Source organism: Amblyomma mixtum, chromosome 1 (assembly GCF_055824585.1).
Source record: "Amblyomma mixtum isolate Tamu chromosome 1, ASM5582458v1, whole genome shotgun sequence".
NCBI classification, from domain to species: domain Eukaryota; kingdom Metazoa; phylum Arthropoda; class Arachnida; order Ixodida; family Ixodidae; genus Amblyomma; species Amblyomma mixtum.
Genome location: NC_143012.1, coordinates 92,697,488 through 92,725,476, shown reverse-complemented (window position 1 = coordinate 92,725,476; position 27,989 = coordinate 92,697,488). Strand labels below are relative to the sequence as shown.

Below are 27,989 nucleotides of genomic sequence, written 5' to 3'. Positions count from 1 at the left end.
TGTGGTCGGAGAAATAGACTGATATATGTTCGCCAATTCGGCTGTATGCCTTGCTGGACGGTAAATTAATTTTTTGAGGAAAGGAAATGTGTCTCTCTCGCATATCTGGGTGGACACCTGCACCTCGCCGTAAGGGAAAGGGGGAAGATGGGACTGAACGAAGACGCCGTATTAGCTAGACGCGCCTTTGTTCATTCCAAGCCATTCAACTGGCATTACGGAGTGGCTAGCGTGCTCGTATCGCACTCCGGAGACCCTGGTTCGATTCCCCAACTCGACCAATTTCGTTCTCGGTTTTATTGATTTATGCGGTCTAGCTAGAAAGGTTAATTAGGCTATTTCATATTTATATTATTGCATTTCTATCCATCGTGTTCTGTCATTAACCTGTCAATTGTTGGAACTGTCTAGGATGTTCGACACAACGTATATGAAACGAGCAACGTCTTTGAGTGGGGAAGTGCGTGGTGGTGGAGGGAACGCGGCTTCGTACTTATCTGTTTTTTTTTTCAGCAGCGTCTCCTTCCGCGGACGCTGTTGTCGCTGCGGCGCGCGTCTTTCTTTTCTTTTCTTCTGACGTCTTCATTCTCCTCTATATTAATTAGTCTAATTGATTAATTAAGCAATTAAGTAAACTCAGTCCAACTTAGTTGCAGCATCACTATACGATCCCTTTGATTGGTTGCATGGTTACTACCCAAAGTACAATTGGCCCCATTTGAAATTCGCGCACTGTGACGTCACGAGCATTTCGACCAATTGAAAAGCGTGACATTGGGGGCGGAGCTGGTTACGAGGCCGACGCCGACGCCGACGACGACGCGAAACCCAGGAACGGACGCCAAAGAGCTGCGCTCTAAAAGGGGTTCCTGGATTCTTAGCAGAAGGGCCATGTGGTCGTTAGCTGTCACCTCTTCGGCACGCTCGATGGCTCCCGCCTGTACGGTGGGGTCCGAACTGCGCAGCACTTCATCCCAGCCGTCTGGTGAGGGAGCTTCTATAAGAGCTTCCGGAGCTGGTGGTGGTGGTGAAAAACTTTAATGAAAGAGAGCTTGAGGGTGAAAAAAAACCCTGCTGCATGGTCGGTATCCTTAGTCCGGGACACCGCATGACGAGGCCCCGTCTCGCGCCCGCTTGACCAGAGCCCTTTGGGACTCCAGTGTGGAGCAGTTGAGGAGGGCAGTCTCCCATGCCTCTCGGGTGGAGGTGGGGGAGGGGGGAAGGTGAGGATTCTGAGTACATGCCCACACCATGTGAAAGATATCGCAGATCTCTCCACAGTGCGGGCAGCGCCCATCTGTGTTCGGATCGAAGTGTTTTGCTATTGCAGGACAGAGAAGGGTTCCTGTCTGCAGGCGCCGCAGAGTTCGCTCCTCCGCCTTACTCAGCCCCTTGGCAGGTGCCGGGTAGAGACGGTGGCTGTCGCAATAATAAATTAGAATTTCGCGGAACCGCAGAAGCGGTTTATGAGCTTCTGAGCCATGAGAGCTAGGATGAGGAGCCTGGTGTGTGAGAGCTCGGGCGGCCGCATCAGCGGCCTCATTGCCTCGTAGACCCTGGTGGCCAGGAGCCCAGATCACTTTTGTGCGAGTTGGATCGGCGAGAGCGTGTCTTAGAATTTGCGAGGCAAGAGGTGATATTTCGCCTGCAAGATAATGTTCACAGGCCCGGCGAGAGTCTGTGATAACCGTTTTCGATTTTGGATCGGCGGCAGCGAGAGCTATTGCGACTTCCTCCGCTCGTGTTGAATTTGGGGCCCGAAAAGATAGCCCATCGACATTCATTCCCCGGTGGACTACGGCAGCCGTGAAGAATCCCGCGGGCGACGGCCCTGTGATGTCCACGTAATAGACGCCCTCTGTATAGCCATATTGCCTCTCAAGCGTGCGAACCCGCGCTTGTCGTCTGCCTTCATGTGAAGCCATGTCCATGTTACGCGGGAGCGGAGCGACCAAGAGCATGTGGCGGAGGAGGATCCTCCGGGCAGTCCCCTAGGAAGTGATCGAGGGTGGCAGTGCTATTGCAGTGGATGCAGGTGGTGTCTATGACACCGGTGTAGATGTGGACGTAAATTTACGGGTTCGCGTAAGAATGGGCTTGAAGTCTTCTCCAAGCCACCTCTTGGTGTTTGGAGAGTGACTTGTGCGGGGGAGGATAGATTCTTCTAGAGAGTTTGTAGAATTGGGTAATGTCGTAGTAGGAAATCACTGCCTCCATCTCGGGTCCCCTTGGACGAGAGCCCAGCGCTCGGCCGACAAAGCCTCGAGCGTGTTGGTGGGCTGGGTGCTTCGTTCCCTGGGTTCCCTGAATGGTTTCTGAGGAAAGGAAATGGCGCAGTAAATGTCTCGCTTATCTCGGTGGACATCCGAACCATGCCGTAAGGGAAGGGAGGAAGGTGGGAGTGAAAGTAGAGAGAGAGAGAAAGAGGTGCCGTGGTGGAGGTCTCCGGAAAAGGTTAAAGTGCAAGAGGCGCCCGTGTGCTGTGCGATGTCAGTGCAGGTTAAAGATACCCAGGTTGTCGAAATCATTCCGGAGACCTCCACTACGGCACCCCTTCCTCTCTTTCTTGTTTCAATCCTACCTTCCTCCCTTCCCTTTCGGCGCGGTTCAGGTGTCCGCCGACATATGTCAGGCAGATACTGCGCCATTTCCTTTCCCCAAAAACCAATTTACCAATTTACTGTGGAAACCTCACTGGAGTAATGCGACAGCATTAATGAAGTAATGCGAAAGCATTACTCCATGATCATAATGATCATTACTCCATGATCTTCCATGATAATAATGCGAAAGCATTGACGCCTCCTCACCGCCTCTAATTGTTCCTCTTCGACCCTAGTTGCTCTATGTCGACTGTGGCGTCGCGTCTTACAATCGAATCACATAATTCACCTTAAACCACAGTTAATACACCTTACGATATACGAGGGGGTACCCAAAAGAAACCGGAATAATTTTTTGAATCGGCAAAGCTTCTGTGGTACCGCGTTTTGCCGCTAGGAGCGCATAGAATGAACATTTCAGAGTCAGTAAGCCGAGTGCCGTCGCTGAAGGAGGTCAAACTAGTTTAGGCAGAGTTTTAGAGTGACGACTGTTTTGTGTGAGCGTCGTTTTTGCAATGGCTGATGTTCGTGAACAGCGTGCGCCGGTGAAATTCTGATTTTTTCTCGGAAAAAGTGGAACGGAAACTCTTGAAATATTCAGAAAGACGTTCAAGGACGATGCTATGGGGACAACTTAAGTGTTCCTGAATTAAATCCTGAACAAAGCAACAGTCATGCCAATGGAAAACTTCAAATTCACCTTGCCTCAAGAAAGCTCGTCAGGTGAAACCGAACCTTGAAACAATGCTGATTTGTTTTTTCGACGTGAGAGGAGTCGTCTATTCAGAATTTGTTCCGCAGGGTCAGACAGTTAACCAGGCTTTCTGCTTGGATGTTTTGAAAAGATTGGGCAACAGTGTTCGGTGGAAGCGGCCTGATTTGTGGCAGACGGGTGACTGGTTTTTCCACCATGGCAATTCCCCCTACTCACACAGGCCTGTCTCTACGACAAATTCGGACCAAAAATGGCATGACCTCTGTTCCTCAACCCTCATACTCACCCGACCTTGCCACGTGCTACTTTCTTTGTTTCGTAGAATGAAAAGACAGGTGAATGGAAAGCGTTTCGCTGATGTTGCTGAGGTGAAGAAAAAAACGACGTAGGGACTGTCAAGCATCACAAAAGATGAATTTAAACAATGTTTTGAAAAATGGAATGAAATATTCGACAAACGTATTATTGTAAGTGGAGAGTACTTTGAAGGATATTAAATATCTGTGCTTAAAATGTGAACAAATAAGTTCAAACAAAAATAAGTCCGGTTTCTTTTGGGTACCCCCTCGTAATTCATTCGAATTTATTTCACAATTACTTCGTTTTATTGACACTTAATTCACTTAATTCAAAATTTTGACACAATTAATTCGTTTAATTTACACTTATTTCATTTAATTAGGAATTTATTCATTTAATTCACTCTCAATTCACAACTGATTTACTCTAATTCCCCTTTAATTCATTTTGGTTTGGTTTGGTTTATGGTGTTTAACGTCCCAAAGCGACTAAGGTTATGAGAGACGCCAGGCTCCGGACGACCACCTGGGGTTCTTTAACGTGCACTGACATCGCACAGTACACGGGCCTCTAGAATTTCTCCTCCAAAGAAATTCAACCGCCGCGGCTGGGATCGAACCCGCGTCTTTCGGGTCAGCAGCCGAGCACCATAGCCACTGAGCCACCGCGGCGGCGATTTAATTCATTTTAATGCGCCATTAAGTCACATTATACCGACAATAATGCACCTTAACATATAATTAACCTTTATTCGCTCCAATGCACCTTAATTCCTCTTCTTTTGCTATGAACGCGCTCAATAGCAGGAAGAGATGCGTGCCCAGGTGCCCAGACTAGGTGGACAGACGGGGTAGGTTGGTTTCGATGCAGAATCTGACGTGCGATCGGCGAGATATGTCATTGCCAGAAGTTTCTACATGCTTCGTGGAAGTCTGTTATAATGGAAATTTGTGATGTAATGTGTAATGTAAATTGGGCGGGTGGTGACGGTGAGAACTATTTTGCATTCTTCCGCTTCCGTGCTGTTGTCGGTGCGTACTACGGGTGATGCTATCGCTTCGTCTCTCCGGTCTGCAGCATCTGTATAGAGGGTGTCGAGGTCGATGCCGTATGTCCTATGCAGGGCCTTGGACCCTGCTTTTGCGCCTACCGGCGTCGTGTTCGGGGTGCATATTTCGGAGCATCGGTGCTATCATAAGAGATGTCCTGTTTTCCTGCCGGTAAGAACCTGATGCCATGCGGGTGTAGCGGGAAATCTTTCTTTAAAGGTGCACTGAAGAGGATTCTGAACTTGTCTTTTTGCCGCGGGAACTCGATCTACACGTTCCTAGCATTCTTAGAAACTGCAACTTATTGCCCTGTATGGCCGATTTCCCTAATTAAATCGAATTAACGTCCGGCTACCGCCCTTTTTTTTTAATTCTGCCTCGTACGGTGGGCGGAGTCGACCAACGAGTGAAGTTCCTTTCAGCCAGCTCCGTGGAGGCTTTGCTTTCGCTTTATTTTGTTTTTTAGGTTTCCACGAATAAATAGTTTCATTCGCAGATAATATAGCCGCAAAATAAGCCCGCAGAAATAAAAATATGCGCGGACTATTTGCTACTACGGACTACTACGTATTACTCCGCCGATGGCAGAGCGGCAAGCCGCCGCGGGACAGGGTGAAAGGCACTCCACGCGTTGGTCGACTCCGCCCACCGTACGAGGCAGAATTAAAAAAAAAGGGCGGGAGCCGGACGTTAATTCGATTTAATTAGGCAAATTGGCCACACAGGGCAATAAGTCGCAGTTTCTAAGAATGCTAGGAACGTGTAGATCGAGTTCCCGCGGCAAAAAGACAAGTTCAGATTCCTCTTCAGTGCACCTTTAAGGTTCTTTGAAGCACATCCCAGAAAAAAAACGCATCCCAACAATCTAAAAACACGTGATCTATTGTTTCAGATTTTTTACATGGAAAACAATCTGTTGACCAAGGGACAGAGTCCTTTATCATGCATCCATGTTTTGACCGACAGTGTTCCGGTGTGAACTTTGAAGCAGAAAGTTTTCAAAGATGGGTAAACTGACATTCTTTTAACCCTTTTGAGCACATCTGGTCCTGGGCCTCCGCAGTTTGACAATCGGTAAATGGGTACAGGGAGCATTGATTCAATTAAATCTTCATACAGATTTTTTCTAGTGACATTGGAGAGGTACTGCATTGAAAATCGCAGTTGTAACATTCTGTACGCAAGCACAACTTCACGCTCATAACCTCTCACGGTACCACGCATGTTTTCAACAGAGCATACTACAACTCCTGGTAGCAAACGACATAAACGAACTTGCATAACTGTGCGAAGAAAAATATCGTTCTGGTCTCGAAGAAACATAAAGCGGGACACGATATGTCATACAAATAATTGAGCAAGACCGAGACCTCCTCTCTTCACGGGCAAGAATAAGTTTGTTCGACTAGTTCTTTCCCATGTCGACGCCCAAATAAATACAGCAAAAACCCGATGAATCCTTTGAATATTGACACTATTATGCTCCTCGGCCTCCATAGTTTATGGAAAACAAGGACACAATTCAACCATGCAGAAGTAGTTGTGAGGTCTCCATGCGAGCATTTCATTGAAGGTGTCATACGTCTGAGGGAAGTGTATCAGGCACTGCCTGATCAGCCAACTTGGTTAAATGTGTTGGATGACTTGGTTGAACTGAAAAAATTTTAACCTGCCGTGTCAGTGCATGTGTTGCTAACATGTTTTACTTCTTTGTACCCGTTGTGAAAATGCGGAGCATTGCTGCTATTCTAATGCGGGCTCACATTTTTCGTGCTACTCGTTCAGGTTCGCGGAATGCAAATGCGGTATCTATACGTCTGAGGACATATCTCTCTGTAGGGGCGCGTTTGTCTCTCTCTATTAAGGCGAAAGCCTTCAATGCCTCATGCTGTCGTTATCAATCCGTGTCGGCAGCCGTGTCTGCGTCCGTGTCGGCCGCCGTGTCGACAGATGTGTCCGCGTTTTGACGGGTGTCCACCGAGATATGTGAGACAGTTACTACGTAATTTCCAATCCTGAAATACAATTTTCAGTTTCTTCATTACGGCCCCTCTTTCTTCTTTCACTGCCACTGCCTTCCTTCCTGTACGGTGCGGTTAAGGTGTACTGTACACCGAGATGACTGAGAGTTACAGCGCTGTTTCCTTTCCTCAAAAAGCGTTGCGTTCAAAGGGCAAGGCATCGCGCTGAACGGATGGTGGCGTTCCGTTCCATCGACTCCCTGGCAGCACTACAACACGCTGTCGCGTTCCACTCTTAAAGGCGAAGCTTAAGCGCCATTAATTAGCAATTAGTACTGAGTGATTAATCAGTAATTACTCATTAATTAGTAATTTGTCATTACTTCGTCATCAATTATGTGTGACGTCATCCACTGGTGACGTCCCCAGTGTCACATAGGCAAAGTGGTGTGGAAAACACTTTCGCCTCTACGCACTTTAGACAGTCAAAGTGCCCCTTGAATTTTTTTCATTGACTTTCTTGGCTTCGATTAATTCGCAAGTAGTGGCATGTAGGCTTAATTGTAATAGTCTGGTCGTTGATGATAGATAAGGATGCCGTTTTCACGGCTGTGTGGAGAAGGGTATCTAGCGGCTTTGTTTCTACCTTTGTGAAGCGCTGATACCGAGCGTGGTATGTGATGTAGCTTATAGTTAGTGCCTGTATGATGCGGAGAATGTCAGCTTCTTTTAGGCCCTGACGGCGGCTGGTGGCCCTTGGATCATGTGGATTATCTGATTTGTTTTAGAGCGAAAAACTCTACACCTCCCATGATGATCCTGAAGATCATCTGGCTCTTAGATTTGACCTCTAACGGGAGGCGCACAGCATGTGCAAGATCGAGTGTGGCAGGTGCCTCATCTTCATATTCGTCGCCACAGCTGCGCGCTTGGCAGTCACGTCCACCGCTGCGCTGGCTGCTTCTCGGCCGCTCCTTCTCGCCAGTTGTGGCATGAGATGTGTCACGTGATTCGCTCTTGCGCTTGGCAGTCATGACCGCCGCTCTGGACGCTCGCTCTTGCACTTGTGGCACTTGGTGCATCACGTGATTTGCTCTCGATGAAGTCTTGAAACAATGAAGATGAATCAAAGCTAAACCGTGTGTAACCATGCTTAAAACAGCTTTCGCTCGTATATCCTGGCTCAGCTGAGTTGAGCCACAGCCACTTGATTTGGTAGCGCCACCGTGTACTACGTGTCCTCTGCGTTTGTTTGTAAAGATAGACCTAGCAACCATACTCTGGTTACCCTATTAATGGGATGGTGGTGGTGGTGAAAACATTTATTACGAATGAACAGGAGGTATGTTTGGATCAGCCCGTAAGGGACCGATCCTTACAAACACTAGGTGGAGGTCCCTAGTATGGGACCCCAGTGGCGGTTGCCGCCGCCCGGGCGCGCCCGACTAAGGCTTGTTGGGCCTGTAAGTCGTGGCAGCCGAGCAGGGTCGCCTCCCAGTCCTCCCGGGTTGGGTTGGGGATGGGGGGAATAGCGGGGTTGGAGGGGCAGGCCCACACCATGTGATAGGTGTCAGAAGACACTGCACTACAGTGTGGGCAGCTGCCGCTAAAGGAGGGGTCAAAATGTTTTAGCGCTGCCGGGCACAGCAATGTATTGGTGAGAAGGCGGAGAAGGAGCCGCTCATCCGCCTTCTTCAGGCCTTTACATGGGCTAGGGTAAAGGCGATGACAATTTTGATAATACAGGGTCTGTTCTGAAAGTAGTAGGACTGGTTTTTTCCTGGGCGAACGGGCGCACGAGAGGTGGTCTGCGCGTGCAGGATCGTTGAAGGGGGATGTTGGGAATGCTGGGGAAAATCGGCAGTCGGCTCTCAGCCGTTGAAGAGAGGAGGTCTCTTGTACTGTGAACCCCTGTCGAAACGTCTCGTCACGCAGACTCATCGCGCGTTTACTGGATCAGCGATACGCGATCAAATTTCGAGTAAATCTTGGTAAAACGGGCGAAGAGACTCACAGCATGATTAAGGAGGCCTACCGTTACGCTTCCATGGGTAGATCAGGTGTTTTTTGAGTGGCACAAGCTGTTCCCAGAAGGTAAGGAAAGAGTGGAGGAAGACGACCGCTCCAGACGCCCTTCGACCAGCAAGACCAAAGAAAATGTGTAGCGAGTGAAACATTTACGTAACAATGATCATAGAATGAGTATCAGAATGATTGCTGATGACTTGAACATTCCTCAAACCCATGTTTTTGAGATCGTGACAGAAAACTTATCCATGAGGAAAGCGTGCGCGAAGTTGGTGCCGGGAGTGTTGTCAGAGGAGGAAAAGGCCAACCGGTAGGATCTTCTTCATCATGTGAATGAGGAACCCGATTTTTTGCCCAGCACAAGGCGGCAACGCTGCCTCAGCCCCCTTACAGTCTCGACTTGGTCCCGCCAGACTTTTTTCTATTCCCGAGAATAAAATCGACGCTCAAAGGGAAACATGACGGATCGGTAGAGGCGGTTAAACAGGCCGTGACGAGGGAGCTAAACAGCACTCCGCTCCAGGCGTTCCTGGAGGCGTACAAAAACTGTAAAACTCAGGCAGCAGCATGAAGGTACGGAAGGGTGCTACTTTGAAAAATTGTAATCGTTTGTACTATTCTCTTGAATAAATTTTGCTTAAAAAATGAGTCCTACTACTTTCAGAACAGACCATGTATGTTGAAATATCTTTGAATGTATATACCGGATTAAAATCGGGTTCCTGATCGGATCGCCCTCTACTGTGACCGTGAGGTCGTGTGGTGGTGGTGGCGAAAAACTTTAATCAAAGAGAGCTTGAGGGTCAAAAAACGCTGCTGCATGGTCGGTATCCTTAGTCCGGGACACCGCACGACGAGGCCCCGTCTCGCGCCCGCTTGACCAAAGCCCTTTGGGACTCCAGTGTGGAGCAGTTGGGGAGGGCAGTCTCCCATTCCTCTCGGGTGGGGGTGGGGGAAGGGGGAAGGTGAGGATTCTGAGTACATGCCCACACCATGTGACAGATATCGCAGATCTCTTCACAGTGCGGGCAGCGCCCATCTGTGTTCGGATCGAAGTGTTTTGCTATGTCAGGACAGAGAAGGGTTCCTGTCTGCAGGCGCCGCAGAGTTCGCTCCTCCGCCTTACTCAGCCCCTTGGCAGGTGTGGGTCGGTTTTCCTTCGGCATTTTGTGACCGTGAGCAGTTTCTACTTCCGCTGCACACGTTAGTCCCCATGCCCAATGTTGTTGGCTGCCGTTCGCTGTCTTGTAGCGCGTCCTGTATTTTTCCATCTTAGCCACGGGTGGCCCAGATGCTAATATCATCCGCGTACAGCGCGAGTCTGATTAATCCCGTATGACATTTAGAAGGGGGGGGGGGGGGGGGGTCATTGCTATGTTAAAGAGCAGGGATGATATTAGCCACCCTTGTAGCGTTCGTATTCCTGCCAAGCGGAGAGAGTCCGACCGCATGTTTCCATCTCCTTTTGTGACTGTGCGATCATTGAGAAACGCTCGAAGGCGAGGATGGCTTTCGTCCGTTTGGTGCCAATTTGGCTGTCCACCTCTTAATTTAGAGGAACTGTGCTGTTGTGAATGCCAAAGAACTTTCCATGAAGACGGGGTGCTTGTTACTGCTGACGGCTCAGCACATTGTATGCGTAGTACATCTCTGATCATGTGAATGTTTCTCTTCTGCTTTAATAGTGTGCCCGCTGTATATACGCATCGAATACACGAAGTCCTACGCGCATGACGGCCTTCACCACGTGAATGGCTCCATATCGTCACCACGAACACCTTGTTCTCAACCTCGGCATTCCTAAAGTACGGATTGCTTATTCTTCAAAAGTCAGAGAACAAAATGAACTGTGGATGACGACTTCTCTAGTGCTAGTCAATTCGTGGTTGGTACAGGGATCCTTATATATATCACTTTCTTGTAGGCGTCAAAGTCGGCCCACTTAGTCCCGATATTCGAGTAAAATTTATGGCCCAATCGTTTGCCGCAGAATGTTCCCGATGGTATCACATGATTCAGCGTTTCGTGCAGCATAAACTTATTAAGTTAGGTTAGCCTAGTTAGCGGCAGGAATTCGATCCGGCGACCTATGTTATGTGCGTTAATGCTCGATATTCGCTCGCTGCCTCAGCGTCTGCTCGGTCGAAGCTTGGTCCCGGACTGAACGGACGCTCGATGGTTGGTTGGATGGATGGAAACAACTTTATTACACACAAAAAAAAAAAATCTTCCAGGGTGGCCCCCTACTGGTCCAGGAGTCCACGGGCTTGTGCTTCACGTAAAGCCCGATCCACCATCCATTTCTGGCCGGCGGGCTGAGCGGTCCGTAAAGCAGCCTCCCAGGAAGAATGAGTGGGATTAGGGATGGGGGATGGTTGGTTGATTGGTTGGTTGTGACTGAGAGAAGGATGAAAAGGCCTGACGACCAGGTCGAGCCGAGCCACCACCGCTGCCACGTGCAGATAGAGGAGAGTTCAAAGATGAGAGGAAAGAGTGAAAGAAGAGACGCGCGTCGCAACAACCGCGTTCGCCGAAACGAAGACGCTAGCTGAAACAACAGATACCCCCTGGCCATTACCTTTCGATGGCGCCGAAGCGAGTTCCTGTCTCTCCTGCTACCAAGCGTGCTCAAAGGTATCGGAAAAGCTTTCGCCTAAACGCGCGTAAGGTGACTTAAGCGCTCCACTGAAATTTTGCGATCTCTTGGTATGCCACCGGGTACTACAGGGCGCGTACGTAGAAGATATTGACATACTTCCTCATTCACAAGCAGATTCGCGCAATTATTGTCTGAAAAAATTAAATGACGAGGTCCTTCTTGTTGAACGCGCGAACAGCTTTCAGTGCGTGAGGTTCGTGTCACAAGGCAAGCTGAACGACATCAACGAAGGTTACTAACGAAGAATGAAGGGTATATGTATTATCCAAATGTCATTAAACAGCGCTACTTAGCGCGAAATACAATTCTCTGGAGAGAAATCAGAAAAGATTATATTTTTCAATCACTGCGTTTGTTGGCATTACACGCTTTCTTCGACAATATTATTTACACTATAGCGAGCATGCGTTGCGCGAAAAGGAGACGTATGGTCGCACAAATTTCAGAAACGCTGTCCAAGGTTGATCCCCTCTGTATTCAATCCACCTCTGCCATGCACAGGATGTTTATTGTTTATCCAGGAACACTTGGTTGCATAACAGTGGATAAGCACGTCTCTATTTCGATAGAATGTCTACATTATCCTTTTCGCGGCAACCAGCCGCCAAGTTCTCCAGTTATGCTTCTAACACCAAATACATAAATACACGAGAGGCAACATAACAATCGTAAAATTGGTCGTCACATGTTCTGTCAAATCTGTGAATGTTTTATGCCGACCAAAACACACCTGTTCATCTTAGCTGTGCTTTGTCTGCACGTGAAAATTTGGATCCCCATATTGGCACGTTGTTTGGGATGACGTTGCGCCTCAGGTTTCGAAGGATCAGTGCTTAGGTTTATTCTTTCGATGTTAGGCTTAGCTTGTTTCTTGTGACGTTGATCGAGCCGTACGAAGGGTTGGTGTGAAGTTTCGCGCAAGAGTTCTCCCGGATTTCGCGGTGAGTCTCGTAGCTCTTGCTCGCTTCCACGAGGTGCATAGAGAACCGTTGCCGTGCCACCATTCTATGATGTCCTTGTACATTTTCCGGTCGTCTGGCTGCGCCTTATATAACGCCTTGCAGAGTGTGCAGTGCTCTGTGTTGCTGTTTGGAATAATATCGTGGGTTCTTCTCCAAGCAAAGTACTTCTCGTATCGCGACGGGTCTGCCGCTACCGCCTTCAAATAATGAGCGACGCGCTTGGGAGAAGTGAAATCAAGCGCATTGATGTACGAGCCCGGAGGAGCCAAGCCTGAGTAGTTTCCGAACACCACGGGGACCATTCCGTTTAGAAGAGCATTAACGTAAAACTTCTCAGTAACGTAATCAGGGCATATAGAATTCTCCAGAGCCAAGTAAAAGTAGTACGTTTTTCCGAAACGCGCAAAACATTCCACCTTTCCTTGGCATTTCAGGCGGCTGCAATTCCCGTAGATGTCGATGGGGATGTGCTTCCGAAGCTCCTTCACGAATTGCATACGGCCGCTAGGGGCTACACAGTTGCTCACAGACCACACGACAAGCTTGGAGCGGTTCGTCGAAGTCACGAAAGGCGGCACACTGCGGCGCTCATGCGTGAGTCGTGAAACGAAGGAATAAGGATGCCAAACATCTGAGTCACGCCGGTACGTGTACGTCCAATTGAAGAGGTGCTGCAGTTTTTTTATTCGTTGTGGTCTGCTGTTAACAGGACTCTCCAGATTCCAGTAGACCCACCGCTGGTGTGGCGCGCGATATTTTGGAAGGTCGTCACCGTCGGCGTCCCGGTCGTGTATAACGACAGCGTCTACCGTTCTTATCAAGGACCTGTTACTGGTCAGAAAGCACGGAACCGGGCAGTTGCGGTGAAGGGTTAGGCCGCTAATCGTGGAGTTGTAAACCTCCTCCCAGGTCTCGAAGGCTTTTGTCCAGAACAAGATCGTAACCCGTTTCTGCGGTCTTCTCGAGCTGGTCCATGTCCACATCGGGAGTTTGAAGTCAGTGTACATAAGGGTGAAGGCGGTCATCGACGCGCTGAGAAAACAGACACCAACGAAAGAGCACCGCAGGTTTCTTCTGGCCGCGGCTACGGAGGCCTGAAAAAGAGAGAGTGAGTATATGACACCACAATCAAACGAGTATAACACTCTCTACTAATAAAGCAGCTAGAAGCTAAATTTCACATGGAATGTTTAATTGAGTAGCATCGTGTGGCGCAAGGTCGGGAATATTGATTTATTGAACCCCTGCATTTCTCACCCACATTCGTTGCTTCTTTGCATGAAGCGTCGCAACAGCGGCTGCCATTGGAAACGCCTGAGCTATCAGTCTTGCAGCCACGCTGAATATGATCATACAAAGAACACCTATGAGGCGTCATTAGCAATCATGCGTGCAGCTTCAGTAATCATGCTGCTCAGGAGCCTCCAGACGAGATTAGCCCTTCTCGCGTTGCAGACATGTCTGAGGAGGACATCTGTTTGCTCTTAATTCTGTGGCTTTTTTGGCACCTGGTAGCAGAGACACATCGATCCGACAGAGATCACCGCAGCTGTGTGTGCGCTTTAACATAATGCACACAATGGCAAGTCCAATCACATAGAAATTATATGACGCAGCCCAAGGGCGTCCGCAGAATTTTTTGCAGGGGGGGGCCCCGTTGGTGCCCCGGGGGGGGGGGGGGGTATGTTCGTAGCAAAAAGGCGCTATTTGCGGAGTAAATTTATTTATTTATATATAAATAAAAATTAAACAAAATGCACACATGAAAGAAAAATTACAAACAGCAAATTAAAGCGCGGCTAGGAGAGGTACATTGGAGTTTATCAACGAAGAAACAACTAAAATTAATAAAAAATGCAAAAAGATGCTATATCACTTCGTGGAGAAGAGTGCTCAGTCTTCCTGCATACGGGTTCTCGACTCACCCGGATTGATGACCAGCACACAGCACAATATGTTCGCAAACACGCAACTACAGTCACTCAGTCAGTCTTCCTTGAACAGCAACTGTAGGCGCCTCGGATTTTTCTGGGCGAATTGCGTAATTACACGTGTGATAAATTCACTTTTGTGCTTCATTACACGCTCTCGGTGCACACTCATCATACACATTGATTGGAAAAACTGTTGAACGCGTACGTTGAAAACAAAAGATGACTATATATACAACGAAAACTTATTTACAAGATAAATGCACGCTCGCAGCTTCATACACCTCGCTCCATCTTGCTTGCGCATCCGCACAGTCGAGCAACCCCACACACACTACTCGCCGCTCGTCGTTTTCTCGTCCGCTGTCTTGGTTGTTCTCAGCTTCGCTGACAACCGGCCACTAAAAACACCCAAGCACAAACACAGAGGCGCGCACACGTGCGAGGGCTTACTTGCCGCAGTATCCCCGAATGCGCACTTTGGGGGTGAAAGGAACGCCGCGCAACTTCCGAGGGGAAGGGACACTCGCCACTCCGGTCGGAAAATTTGTTTTTGTGTTTTTATGGGGTTCAGAGCCCCAAAACGACTCAGGCTATGAGGGATGGAGTAGTACAGAGTTCCGGGTAATGTCGACCACCTGGGTCTCTTTACCATGCACTGACACGCACAGTACATGGGCGCTGTTGTGATTTGAGGCCCAGCCAGAGGTGACAGGCGAGCCAGGCAGGCGCCATCGGGCTGCGTTGACCAAAGGCGCTGGTTTTCACAGAAGACGCAAAGAACGCTGGTGTGGGGGCGCCTCGGGAGACTGCGTCGCCGTGAACAAAAGCAGCTAATCCCCTTTGCCGGAGATTCTGAAAGCGGCGCTTCTACCGAACTGCGCTACACGTGGATCGGAGGAGACAGCGAGCGGCGGCGGCGCCAACTCATCGCCCGCTTGCCCCTGAGCAGCCCGACAAAGCGGGGGTGGACACGGCTGATTTGTCCTTCCCTCCTTAAGAATTCATCGGTGACCGGCGTAACGACATAGGCGAAAACAAGATGCCCCGTGCACTGTCTGCCTCCGTGTCGCTATCTCTCTAGAGATCAAAGAAACAGACACCCATCTCAAGGCGGCTCGAAACACATGCTCGCCGGTGCCGCTGTATGTCTGGAACAGGTCGCCCTTCAGTAGAGTTAACGATGGCGTGGTTTGAAAACGGCGGAACGACGCACGCCCGGACGCGGCATTTCGCAGATGTGACCATGCGGGGCTGCTTTTACCCTTTTGACTGAGCGCACCACCGCCCCTGGTGTGCGGCCATCACTCACGGTTCGAGTGAGTGATTTTCCAGGGGGGTGCAACCGCCCCCCCTTGGCCCCCCCCTCCGGACGCCCATGACGCAGCCCCATTCCCTTCTCTTGTACCGAGAAAGTGGTCTCTACGGAAGCCTCTTTCACAGTTCCTTGACGTTCCTACGGCTACACGCTGTACCATTACTATCTCCTCGCACCTGAAACCCGCACCAATGGGCCGCACCTCCAGCCTACGGACGCGTTGTCCCTCGAGGTCCTCGCCATTGGGCATGCCCTCCAGTCATTTGCCCCCCTTCCCTCTCTTCAAGAGTACACGGTCTGTTTCGACTTCGAAGCCGCTATACGCGACACACAAATCCGCACACAACCCCGTTGACTCCAACAGGAAGTCGAATGATCGATCGCCGCACTGCAGCCTTCCGTCGTTTTCCACCGCAAGGGTGCCTGGGCATTCGTATTTGACGGAACAGAGCTGGCCCATCGGCTCACTCGTGACACTGTTCACCGGGCACCGTTGATACCCTGGCCATCACCCTCGGAGGACGGTGGGAGACTCATCCTGCGGCGCCGCACCAACTGCGCCCTGACAAACGCTTCTGCCCTCCCCCTCATACATCACTCATCGTGCCGGTGGCTTGCCTTCTTCGTCATATCCAAGTGAATGCAGTGATCATCTTCTCCCGCCTCATTCTCTAACGCTATCAATCGGATCGCTGTTGTCCCAGCTGCTCGTCTACATAGATCGAGATCCACCACACTGGCTCTTCTATTGCCCTCTCATTCACTTTTCATCATCTCCTAACTCAACTGGGTAAGCGCTGACGGGGATAAGAACAGCGTCGACTGGTCGCACAGGCGGGCAATAAGCTCGGCCAGTAAATTGTGTCAGAGTAAATGTCTTCTACTACAATGACAACCACACACTCGTGGCAATAATGCTCATGATGAACAGCAGCAGCAGCCTTTCGGTAGTGGTTTTGCGTATAGCTACGCCAACCCGAAGGGCATCGGTCAGAATAATGCCGCTACTTTGCTGCGGATGTATTATTTTGAGGTATATACTTTTTGGACACGTGGTTTACGAGACCATAAGGCGAAGTTATGATGGATGCGCTACTAACTCAGGCAGGGGAGTTTAAGGCTCACGGCGCCTTCAATGGGTGCTGTTTACGCGGCAAGCCCGGACTTGTGGATCTTGGCATCATTCAAATGATCTTCCAGCTCACGTGCTCACGTCTCGGGAATCGCAAGTGCCTCACGTTTGGTCTCGGCTCATTTTTGCGGCTGTTGCGCGGACGCTACGATCCTTGCTCCCTTTGCGCTCTTGTCTGCTTAACAGCCCTGGCCGCATTTACGGCGAAAGCTGTAATAGCTTTGTACACCCATTTAGCAGAAGCAGTTCAGGGCGTACTATGGTAGTCATGTAACCGGCGTTACCCATTACGTGGGCACCACTCCTAGGTACCCCAAGCGTGATTGAGGTATCCAGTGATCCATGGAGCCGGTTATGCGCCTTCCTTTTCCTTAACCCAACGGAGCCGTATATACGGTATTTGTACGCAGTTTATATTGCCGCCCTACACCTCTCCTTCCTTCTATCACTCCCCCTTCTTTCCCTCTCGCTGTCCTCTCTATGTCCTTTCTTTCCCGTGAGCCGCAGCTTAGGTGCTTCACATTTCGATTTCAGATGCCGCGGCTATAAACTTTTTTCCTGCCATACTAAACAACCCAACAAACACAAAACCTCCTCAGAAACTCCAAAAAAGGATGGAATGTCCCAGTCCCAGTACAACGTTTATCAAACGTTTCCAGACCATAGAGGCACGACATAGAAACACAAGCAAAAAGGCAGTGCTCCCACTAAAGGTCTAGAAACGTTTTTTCTGGAGTGTTAAGCAGCAACAAAAGCGAGTTAATGCATTTTCGTCCCAGAAATGTAACTGGGCATAACGTTTTGGGACCAATGATTTTCAACAAGAAATAAAAATCGACTGCTCGCGCTCTCTTTTCTCTCTCCTACGCGCCACAAGCTGCGGGGAGAGAAGGTTTTGCTCTTTCACTCGTCGTTTTGAGAGATGAAACGGCAGTTTCATTCGAACAGCCGAAGGAAGCGGTTAACCCCGCATCTCTCTCGGTGCATGCGTTTCTCGCACGTGGGCCGTCGGCTTCATGCTGCAGGCAGGCGGCGGCGGTCTGCATTTTCATCGCGCCGCCGGCAGCGGCGGTCAACATCTTTCCCATCTTCTAGCGTTTTCCCAGCTTGCGCCCAACTTCAAAATTGTGTGGTGGTCCCTCCAGGCGTCTCCGACTATCGGCACTCCTCGCTGCGCCGCTGTCTAGCAGAAGTGCGGTAATGGCCTCCCGTCGCTCGCCCGGCTTCCTCGCTGGACGGACGCCATTTTGCGCACGCTTATTCGCGCTGCCCCAGACGTTCGAGCACAAGCCAAAGCGCGCGGCAGTTCTTGCTCTCGTCACTGCGCCAACTGGGCTGTAGTGGACTTCGTAGCTACGGATTCACGGAAGTTTTCCCGCGCACCTCGGCGTGCCCACACCATTCCTTTTGGAACTGATGCCGCGGCTGCGCATCGCAAGTTTTTTGCGCAGCTCCACGGCCCTACTGATGCCGCTGTTCGAGGCGGCGTTCGTGGCAGCGGAGTTCGTGGCAATAGGTGACTCCTCGCACGCACCCTGCATTCCTCAGCGCCTCCGACGACTGCAGCACGTTGGTGGTGGCAGCGTGGCCGTCTACTACGGTCTGAGGCGGGAAGGACCTTCCGAGACCCGCCACTCTCTTTCTGCGAGTGCCCATGCATGGATTAGCCTGCTCTACCAACTTCTCCACCGCGCAGCCATCCTGCCGCAGCGGTATAGTTCGTGCAGTGTTCGCGTGGTTATATTGACTCTCTCCCACTGGATTAATCGTGCCTTGATCTCGACTCCCACGCTGGACTGTGCCGCATGCGCGGTCTGCCGCACCATGGATGCAGCGCGCCACCGCACGTACCTGAGCACGTTCACCTTCCCGCCTGGCTCCAAGCAGTCTTATCTCCACACTTAGTCACAAGAAAATAAAACTCCCAGGATCGTTACGAGGGTGTAACGCGTAGTTTGAGCGCTCGCTGTGCTGTGAGAAGGCGCAGGACAGAAGCCTGCGTTTAATTTATGGTTTCAGCTGTTGCAGCCTTGTATTTCATCCCTGGGTTTCCGTAGGCAACGTCGTCAAGGTATGTTGGTTTATTTTAATTATTTATTTAATTTATTTATTTAAGCATACTGCAGGCTCTTCTCGCATTTTTTTTATTTTCGCCTAGTAGAACTAATATTTTTTTTCTGTTTTGATAACACGTCGCTGAAGCTTGCTCCGAGTCTCTAAGCGTGAGGAGGGTTTCAACTTGAAGAAAATCCGTGACCTGAAACTGCGTGTCAGCAGCGTACGCCCATCTCGTCTTTTCTTTTGTCACCGAAGTTGCTCTTTACATACGTTTGCTTTTGCATGTGCATATCTGCATTTGAAGCCCTTAGAATGCTCGTTTAAGGTGCATCAACTTTCAGCGTGTATTCTGTTTTACTTGCTTCATATTGCAGATTTCTCAGGGCTGGAGAAAAAAGTGGCCATCATATGCATGGCGCCGTAGTGTTATGTACACTGTGTATTAAATGGTGCATACGTTTGCGTCTGCTGTTTGTATTCATTGAGATTTGCGCCGTTGAACGTAAGTTTTTCGGCACGGACTTTCAATTCGGTCTGTATTGTTTTTCTTTGACTGAAACATGAATGCATTTTGATTGTGGTGGTGTATGGTGCGGTCGCCGGCATGGACGACAGGATGCAATTCGTGCTAAGAGCACACCTAGTAAACTGAAATTACTTCTGTATGGCGCTGCTATTTGCTCTTACATGAGCCAAATCGGGTGACTTTTTGAGTTCATATTTCCTTTGTGTGCAAAATGCTAGGACATTTCACGTAAATGGATAAGTGCAGAACGGCCGAGCCAGCACGCATTCAGACGAGTGGAAAGGTGGATTACACCACCTGTAACGTAAGTATGCACCTGAAATTTGGCACATATGTGCGCTTGGATGCCTGCAGGCTGCATGAAAAAGGAGGAATAATTTTATTGAACCAGAGCCGAGAAATCGAGCATTAACCTTTTGGGGCTTTCCATGGGACGCACAACTTTTTGGACATTGCTAGTTGTGGGGACGTTTTTTAGATGTGTTCGGGAAAAATGAGCACCTCCTGGGGAGATTCCAGATGTCCCGATGGGTCATTTTTGGGAGATTTTGAGGAGGTTTTGTGTTTGTTGGGAAAATGCACCCTACGATATACACGAACAAATCTCCCTGGTGCGACGAAAAACCTACACTATACCACATCACATGGGCCTGCCAAAACATAGACGTGGTCCCCAAAATACAAAACCCGAGTGCGGAGCAGTGGAGACTCTGCTGTCCAGCGACCGCTGCGAAGACCAACAAGGTCTGGTACAGCGAGCTCAACGGGCGGCAGTGGCCGGCGGAGCCCTGGACTGAGGGCAACCGACCACTGATTAGAGGCGGACGACTTCGACAGAGAAGGCTCCTGGGGGTAGAACCAAGACGTCTTTGAAGATGCCCCCAAACCGCAGGAAAAGCCATTAGTGTAAATAAAGTTTTCCCTTCCCTTCCTTCCTCCCATTTTTAGTTTTATTCATAAATAGCCACTAAGCAAAAAAATTAAAATTGGTTTTGAAGAAAGAAAATATCGGTGGACACCCGAACCGCACCGTAAGGGATGGGATCAAGGAGTGCAAGAAGAAATGAAGGAAAACGTCCTGTAGTGGAGGTCGGGATAATTTCGACCACCTGGGGATCTTTAATGACATGTGTCGGCTAATACAGGCCTTTCTCATACTATCACCTTCACCGAAAAGGTGACAAGGCAGTAAACAACATCATCTGTCCGGTGTACAAGGCTGCCCTAGGGTTGCCACAATAAGCCAGTACATACCTCCTCCTACCCGGCATTTACAACACTCTTCTGGAACTTACAGAGGCACATAAAACAGCCCAAATTCATCACCTCTTCAGTAGTGGAGGACTCCGGCGCAGACTACAGACACACACTCTCCCCTCACCCCTTACCCTAGCACACTATCATCCCTCCTTCCCCACTCCGGCGTGCGCCCTATGCCCAGAACCCTTCGCCTCTTCCCACCACATCCTTTCCCTCTTCCCGGCGGACCCACCCCCGCGGGACCTAGAGAACGTCAAGACCTGGGAGGACTGGGAGACCTTGCTACGCTGACAGGTCCCGGCCGTGCAGACCATCGCCACCGGCCGGGCTGCCAGTGTTATGGACCTAAGGAACATAAGCACTTGAGTGCAGTGGGGTCGTGCGGGGACCCTGGGCGTGCCCGAATTCCTCTTCAAATAAAGTTTCTCTCTCTCTCCGGAATAATGTCGACCACCTGGGGATCTTTAACGTGCACTGACGTCGAACAGCACACGGGCAAAATGCGTCCGAGTGCTGGGCGATGTCAGTGCACGCTAAGGATCCCCACGTTGTCGAATATCATGAGTCCCCGTAAGCAATTCTTAGCCACCCCAGGCTATCACTAAACACCAACGGGGAATATCACCCCACATGCCAAAACTGCAAACACGGAGAACCCATCACTCATGCGCACTTCCTCTGGCGATTCGCAAATAACCCGCCCCACGGACCCTCCTGCCAGCTCACTCTGCAGAAAGCTGGGACCAACTCCTGACCCAGCCAGACAAGACCACTTTCACTCATTTCGTGAAAGCCCTCCAAAACGGCATCCCTCACAGCCTGGGTCGCTTTGGGACGTTAAACCCAATAAAACAACCAACCAACCATGGAAACGCTACCGCCGCTGTCGGGTTCGAAACCGGGTACTCCGGCTCAGTAGCACCCGCCACGGTGGCTCAGTGGTAAGGCGCTCGTCTACCCCGCCGGAGTACCAGGGTTCGAACCCGACCGCGGCAGCAGCGTTTCAATGGAGGCGAAACGGAAGAGGCGCCCCTGTGATGTGCGATGTCAGTGCACGTTAAAGATCCCCAGGTCGTCGAAATTACTGCGGAGACCTCCACTACGCCACCTCTTTCTCTCTTTCTTCTTTCACCCCCCACCTTCCTCCCTTCCCTTACAGCGCGGTTCAGGTGTCCGCCGAGATATGTGAGACAGATACTGCTCCATTTCCTTTCCTCAAAAACCAACCAATTTACGGCTCAGTAGCCGAACGCTCTTACCACTGAGCCACCGCAGCGAGTAAACCCTCCTTTGATTTTGACGAAACAAAAGGCGCATAGCTACCTGAACTGCTAAACGGATACCACAGCCGTCGCACAGCGCGACTGATGTGTCCACTGAACCACTGAGAAGCTATGCGCATTTCCTTTCCTCGAAACCAATGGACGCTTTAGACTGCGAATAAGGCAACACTGGGAACTAGATTTCGCGCAAGCGAGCTCAGGTTGCTCAGGCAACACCCCCTAGACCCCCCTAGCAAGCGGAAGGAGGCCGAGTATGCACGCGTGGACATATAGACACCAAAACTGCCTGTGAGACACCCAGCCGGCCAATCTCGTGTGAAACTTAAAAATGAAATCGTGGTTTCGATGGAGGCGAAACGCAAGAGGCGCCCGTGTGCTGTGCCATGTCAGTGCACGTTAAAGATCCCCAGGTGGTCGAAATTATTCCGGAGACCTCCACTACGGCACCTCTTTCTCTCTTCCTTCTTTCACTCCTACCCCTTACCTTACGGCGTGGTTCAGGTGTCCGCCGAGATATGTGAGACAGATACTGCGCCATTTCCTTTCTTCAAAAACCAATTTACAAATCGCGTGTGAAACAAAACGTACCATCTGCATTCATGGTACAGAATGGCACAGATGGTACCGAACACCCCAGCGATGGCTAGAAAAATGCGATGACGTCATCAGGCAGCCATAAGACGCACACAGCAAGCCGAGCACCGCAATTTCGTATAACACAGCTTTTGTTCATCTTATACGAGGTCTGTTAGAAAAGTATCCGACTTTTGGCCGAAGAAAAAAAAATGGCATAAAGGGAGCGTTGGAAACCTAATTACCTTCAAAGTAGTCTCCTTGGGACTCAACACACTTCTCCCAGATGTGCTGCCACTTTTAGAAGCATTCCGAAAAGGCCTTGTTCGGAATGGAGTTTAGCTCAGCTGTCGTTGCAGCCATAATGTCCTCTCTTGTCTGAAATCGCGCTCCTTTCAATGACCTCTTGATTTTGGGAAACAACCATAAGTCGCAGGGGGACATATCAAGAGAGTAAGAAGCCTGTTGAACTACAAGGGTCTGGTTTTTCGCCAAAAAAGTCTTAATCAAGTGCGAAGAATGTTCAGGAGCATTGTCGTGATGGATGCGCCAATTTCCTGTTGACCACAACTCCGGTCTCTTGCGCCGCACAGCATCACGTAGGCGACGGAGGACATCCCTGTTGTACTCTTTCGTCATTGTTTTACCCTGGGGCGTACGTACTCGTGGTGTGCCACACAGCGAGAGTCCAAGAAAGCAGTCAGCATCACTTTGACGTTGTTGAGCATTTGGCAGGCCTTTTTTGGTCTTGGGGACGTGGAATGCTTCTACTGTGACGACTGGGATTTGGTTTCCGGGTCGTACCCGCACACTCAAGACTCGTCACCAGTGATTATGGTGTTGATGAAGTAGGGGTCACTGTTTGTGGAATCCAGCGTGTCCTGTGAGACTTCAACACGAAGCTGCTTTTGCTCCACCGTGAGCAGCTTCGGCGCGAATTTCGCCGCAACTCTCTTCATGGCCAAATCTTCGCTGATAATGGAATGTGCAAAAAAACTGCTGATGTCTACCTCTTCCGCAATTTCTCGGATAGTCACACGACGGTCCCCCATCACCAGAGCGTTCACTTCGGCAATGACGTGGCCATTTCGGCATGTTGATGGCCGACCGCAGCGTGACTCGCTCTCCACCGATGTGCGGCCATCTTTAAACCAGCTGTACTATTGCTTAATTTGTGTACTGCTCTAAGCATCATCACCGAAAACCGTCTAAATATTCTGAATGGTTTACACTTGGCTGTCGCCCCGTTTCTGGCAAAAATTGATGCATTAGCGCTGCTCCTGTCGCACCGCCATTTTGCTTGCACTAAAAAACCGACGAGAGCACTGCGCACTACCTCACTCAAACGCTGCCTCCCAGCGACTGACGCTATCGGCAGGCGGGAAAAAATTCGTGCATGCGCACGACGGTTCAAGGTCTGCTGGTGCAAGCGCGCTTGTTTCAAATCCATCAGGTGTTCGTAAAAAAAAATAAGGTCGGATACTTTTCTAACAGACCTCGTATGCGTACCCCCGCTAAACGACCTCAATGTGGCGCCAGTTTTCCCGAGTATGTTCGTACCCCAACTGTTAAGGCACCCGTCTACAGAGCAGGAGCACCCGGATTCGAACCCAACCGCGGCGGCCGCGTGTCAATGCAGGCGAAACGCAAAAGGCGCCCGTATGCTGTTAAAGATCCCTGGTGGTCGAAATTATTCCTCAGACATCCACAGCGGCACCTCTTCCCTTCTTCTTTCACTCCCTCTTTTATTGCGAAAGCAATACTGCTTGCACTTTCAGCCCGTCGCGTAGCGAGGCCGGTAGCTACCAAGCGCGGCCTAACTCCTGCTCCTGTCACGCGCGGCGCGCTTAGCGGTCTGACGTCACAGCTGCAAGAGCGGGGCTCCAACTTGCGCCGGCGCGCAGCGAGGCCGCAGCTACCAAGCGCAGCCTAACTCCCGCTCCTGCCGCGCGCGGCGCGCTTAGCGGTCGGTTCGTCCACCGAGATGACAGAGAATTACTGCGCCATTTTCTTTCCTCATAAAGCGGTGCGTTCAAAGGGCAAGGCATGGCGCAGTAATTCTCTGTCATCTCGGTGGACAGCCGAACCACAGGAATGGAGGAACCCCACCACCCGTTCGGCGCGATGCCTTGCCCTTTGAACGCAACGCTTTTTGATGAAAGGAAATTCTCTGTCATCTCGGTGGACCCCCAAACTGCACCGTACAGGAAGGGAGGAAGTGGGAGTGAAAGAAGAGGGAAGCTTCTAGACAATCATCTCTTAGCGTCAGCCGCTCGTTTTGGCGACCGAGGCACGCATAAATCTCCCGGCACGTGGGGGCCCTCGTGTGGGGAGTATGATGCCATGTAAAACAAGTGGGCAAAACTTTCATAAACATAAGCTTTACTAAGAGCACTAACAAGACACACCACCAGCCAAACCAGGCGCAGCCAGGGCTATTGCTTTCGCAACTTACCGGGCTTAACCAAGCTAAGCCTCTGCCAAATTTTTTATCCCTTCCCTTTGGAGTGCTTCGGGTGTCCACCGAGACATGTGAGACAGTTACTGTCCATTTCCTTACCATTTCCTTTCCTTAAAAACAATTTTCATTTTCAGTTCTACTGGAGCAAGACGGAATGGGAATGGTGACGTCCCGAAGCAACACATAGGCTGAGGGACGCCGTAGTATAGGGCTCCGATTTAATTTCAACCTCGGGGGATCCTTTGACGTGCTTTGTCATCGCACAGCACACGGGTGCCTTTTGTTGCGGAAGCAACACTACGCTAAGTATGAGCGATTTCGCGCAGCCCCGGAGAGCCCCAACTGCGCATGCGCGAGGAGCGAGTGTGAGACAGTTGCTGCGTAAGTTACTTTCCTCAAATACAATTTTCATTTTCTTCATCATGGCCCCTCTTTCTTCTTTCACTGCCGCTTCCTCCCTTCCTTTACAAACCGATGACGGGTGTCCACCGAGATATGTGAGACAGTTACGTAATTTCCTTTCCTCAAATACATTTTTCATTTTCTTGATTACGCCACCTCTTTCTCTTTCTTCTTTCACTACGACTTCCTCCCTTTCTTTACGGTGCGGCTCAGGTGTCCACTGAGATGACAGAGATGTAATGCGCCATTTCCTTTCCTCAAAAAGCGTTGCGTTCAAAGGGCAAGGCATCGCGCCGAACGTGTGATGGCGTTCCGTGGACTCCCTCGCAGCGCTACAACACGCTGTCGCGTTCCACTCCTAAAGGCGAAGCTTACACATCATTAATTAGCGGTTAATTAGTATCTAGTCTTTAATCAGTAATTAGCCGTTAATTAGTGATTCGCCACCACTTCGTAATTAGAACTTAATTATGTGTGACGTCATCTAGTGGTGATGTCACCAGTGCCACAGAGGCAGTGAAAGTGGTGCGGAAAACGCTTTCGCCTCTACGCACTTCAGACAGTCAAAGTGCCCCCTGAGATGCCGCCGCCGCTGCGATTGCCGCGCCGTTGCTTCCGCAATTCTACTCGCGATGGCCATTGGTCAAACTGCAGCCAATTCTGCGTTTCGCATCCACCGAAACGCGGCCGCCGCGGTCAACATTCTGCTCGGGTTCTCACCTCAGTACCGAGCGCCATAACCGCAGAGTCAACCAGGCGGCTTGGAGCAGAATGATATACGTAAGAAGTTATGACCTTTTGGACAGAGCGCAATAAAGAGCGAAAAATTGCTCACAGGAACTGTTCTTAGAATTTAGAAATAGTTCAGCCAGTTAAGGAAATGTCCTTTTATTTATGAATGAAAAGAACACTGTAGACGCATGCCTTAGTGAAAGACTTTGGTTAACTGTCGACCATTTCAAACTGTTCAGCGTTTTACGAGATCGCACTGCAGGGGAGAAGTCTTGCTCTCCGCCCCTAATGAAATGAGGCCAGAACGGAGAGCATTTACCATCTGGAAGCTGTAGCCACAGAGACACCGCGGGGGGGTGGGGGGGGGGGGAGGTGCCGTGTGAAGAAGCGGATCATAGCAGTCACAATACTTGCCTTAAATTGCTGATGAACCGAAAACTGAGCGAGTCGATGCATATCGAAGCTCGCCGCGGTGGCTCAGTGGTTACGGCGTTCGGCTGCTGACTCGATAGACGCGGGTTCAATCCCGGCCGCGGCGGTCATATTTCGATGGAGGCGAAATTCTAGAGGCCCGTGTGCTGTGCGATGTCAGTGCACGTCAAAGAACCCCAGGTGGTCGAAATTTCCGGAGCCCTCCACTACGGCGTCCCTCATAGCCAGAGTTGCTTCGGGACGTTAAACCCCAATAAACCAAACCAGCATATTGAAGAAGTAAAAACTTGCCTTAAATGGTTCGCCCTCATGCTTGACGCTTGCGTCCTTCCCTGTTGAATCCGTCGTTGCGCAGGCACGGCTCTCGGGCTTCATTGTCTGAACGGGTTCTGGGCCCAGTACAGCCTCGATGTATTCTCCTCCACGCCCTTGCTCTTCTAAATGCGGCATGTGCTCGCACGTGCTGACACGCAAAGCCCGACTTCGTGTCAATTTCCTCTTTATTCTTTTCTTTCTCTTTGCGTAGGATCCGGCGAAAAAAGGATATTTTTGTTGTCGTTCGTTTTGTTTTCTTACTAAATCAGAAGAATGTAACCTTCGCAGGCTACAAACTATGTCTTTAAACAACCCAGCTACGCTTCACGCCATTGAGCCCGAGTCCTTTCCGGCACAGTGCAAATTTTGTGGCCAGAAGGCAAACTTGTAAAACATGTGGGCTTGTCAGAAAAATGACAGCATTGACATCATAAATCAGCCAACGCAGGAGGCCTGGGAGGCGGCCCTGTCCAGCTCGGACCTCGAGGAACAACGAGCCCTCGTCGCCAGAGCACGGGCAGCGGCTTTCACCAACGGCGTCCCGGACGAGGGACCCGATCAGCCTTCCCTTCTACTGTTGTTGTTGTGACTGAGAGAAGGATGAAAAGGAAATTGCACGGGCCTGCCTACTGGCACGAGCCAAGCCACCACCGCTGCCACGTGCAGATAGAGGAGAGTGAAAAGATCAGAGAAAAGAGAAAAAGGAAAGAAAAGACGCGCGTCGCAGCAACAACTCGTCCGCCGGAGCGGACGCTGCTGAAAAAACATAAGCGGCCGAAGCCGCTCTCAACTAAAGCGTTGTGGCTTTGAATAAACGTTTTCATCATCATCATGATCTTGTCAAGGAAGGTTAGTGGTAGTGTGCTGCCTTCACACGTTGTGTCATCTTCTGGGAAACTTCCTAAGCTGCATGCCCGTACTGCATGGCGTTGTCAGACTCCTATCATTTACTTGTTAATAATGTTGAAAAGAGACGGAACACCGAATTTCAAGCATCCAATTTTTTTCGGCGCAACGCAAAGCTCGCTACCTAAGGCGCCTAAAAAGGTACCCGATTCCGCAACGGTTGTGTTGGAGACGCCGCAGGAAAATTTTACCGATAATTTTTAAATCAGTGCGTACGCTCGTTTTTATGTATCCCGATGCTGGAAACAATGTTCAGCAAGCGTGATGGCGACTGCACGTCGGTAAAAGTTCTATACCAAAAACTAATATAAACCTCACCCACCAGATAGTAAAATTGAGGGGGCACTTTGTTGACCTAAAGTGCGGTGAGGCGGAAGCCTTAA

At 50.2% G+C, this 27,989-nt stretch overlaps 1 protein-coding gene across 1 annotated transcript; it reads right to left on the bottom strand.

The window, feature by feature from the left end:
* Positions 1-11,725: 11,725 nt before the first annotated feature.
* LOC149367226 (lewis-type alpha-(1,3)-fucosyltransferase-like) lies at positions 11,726-27,091 on the bottom strand. The gene is made up of 2 exons (XM_089566806.1): positions 26,677-27,091; positions 11,726-13,371 (listed from the first exon to the last, which is right to left on the bottom strand). Exons 1-2 carry the CDS (start codon positions 26,833-26,835, stop codon positions 12,175-12,177), a joined length of 1,356 nt encoding a protein of 451 aa, XP_089422932.1. The 5' UTR covers positions 26,836-27,091; the 3' UTR covers positions 11,726-12,174.
* Between the last annotated feature and the right edge of the window lie 898 nt (positions 27,092-27,989).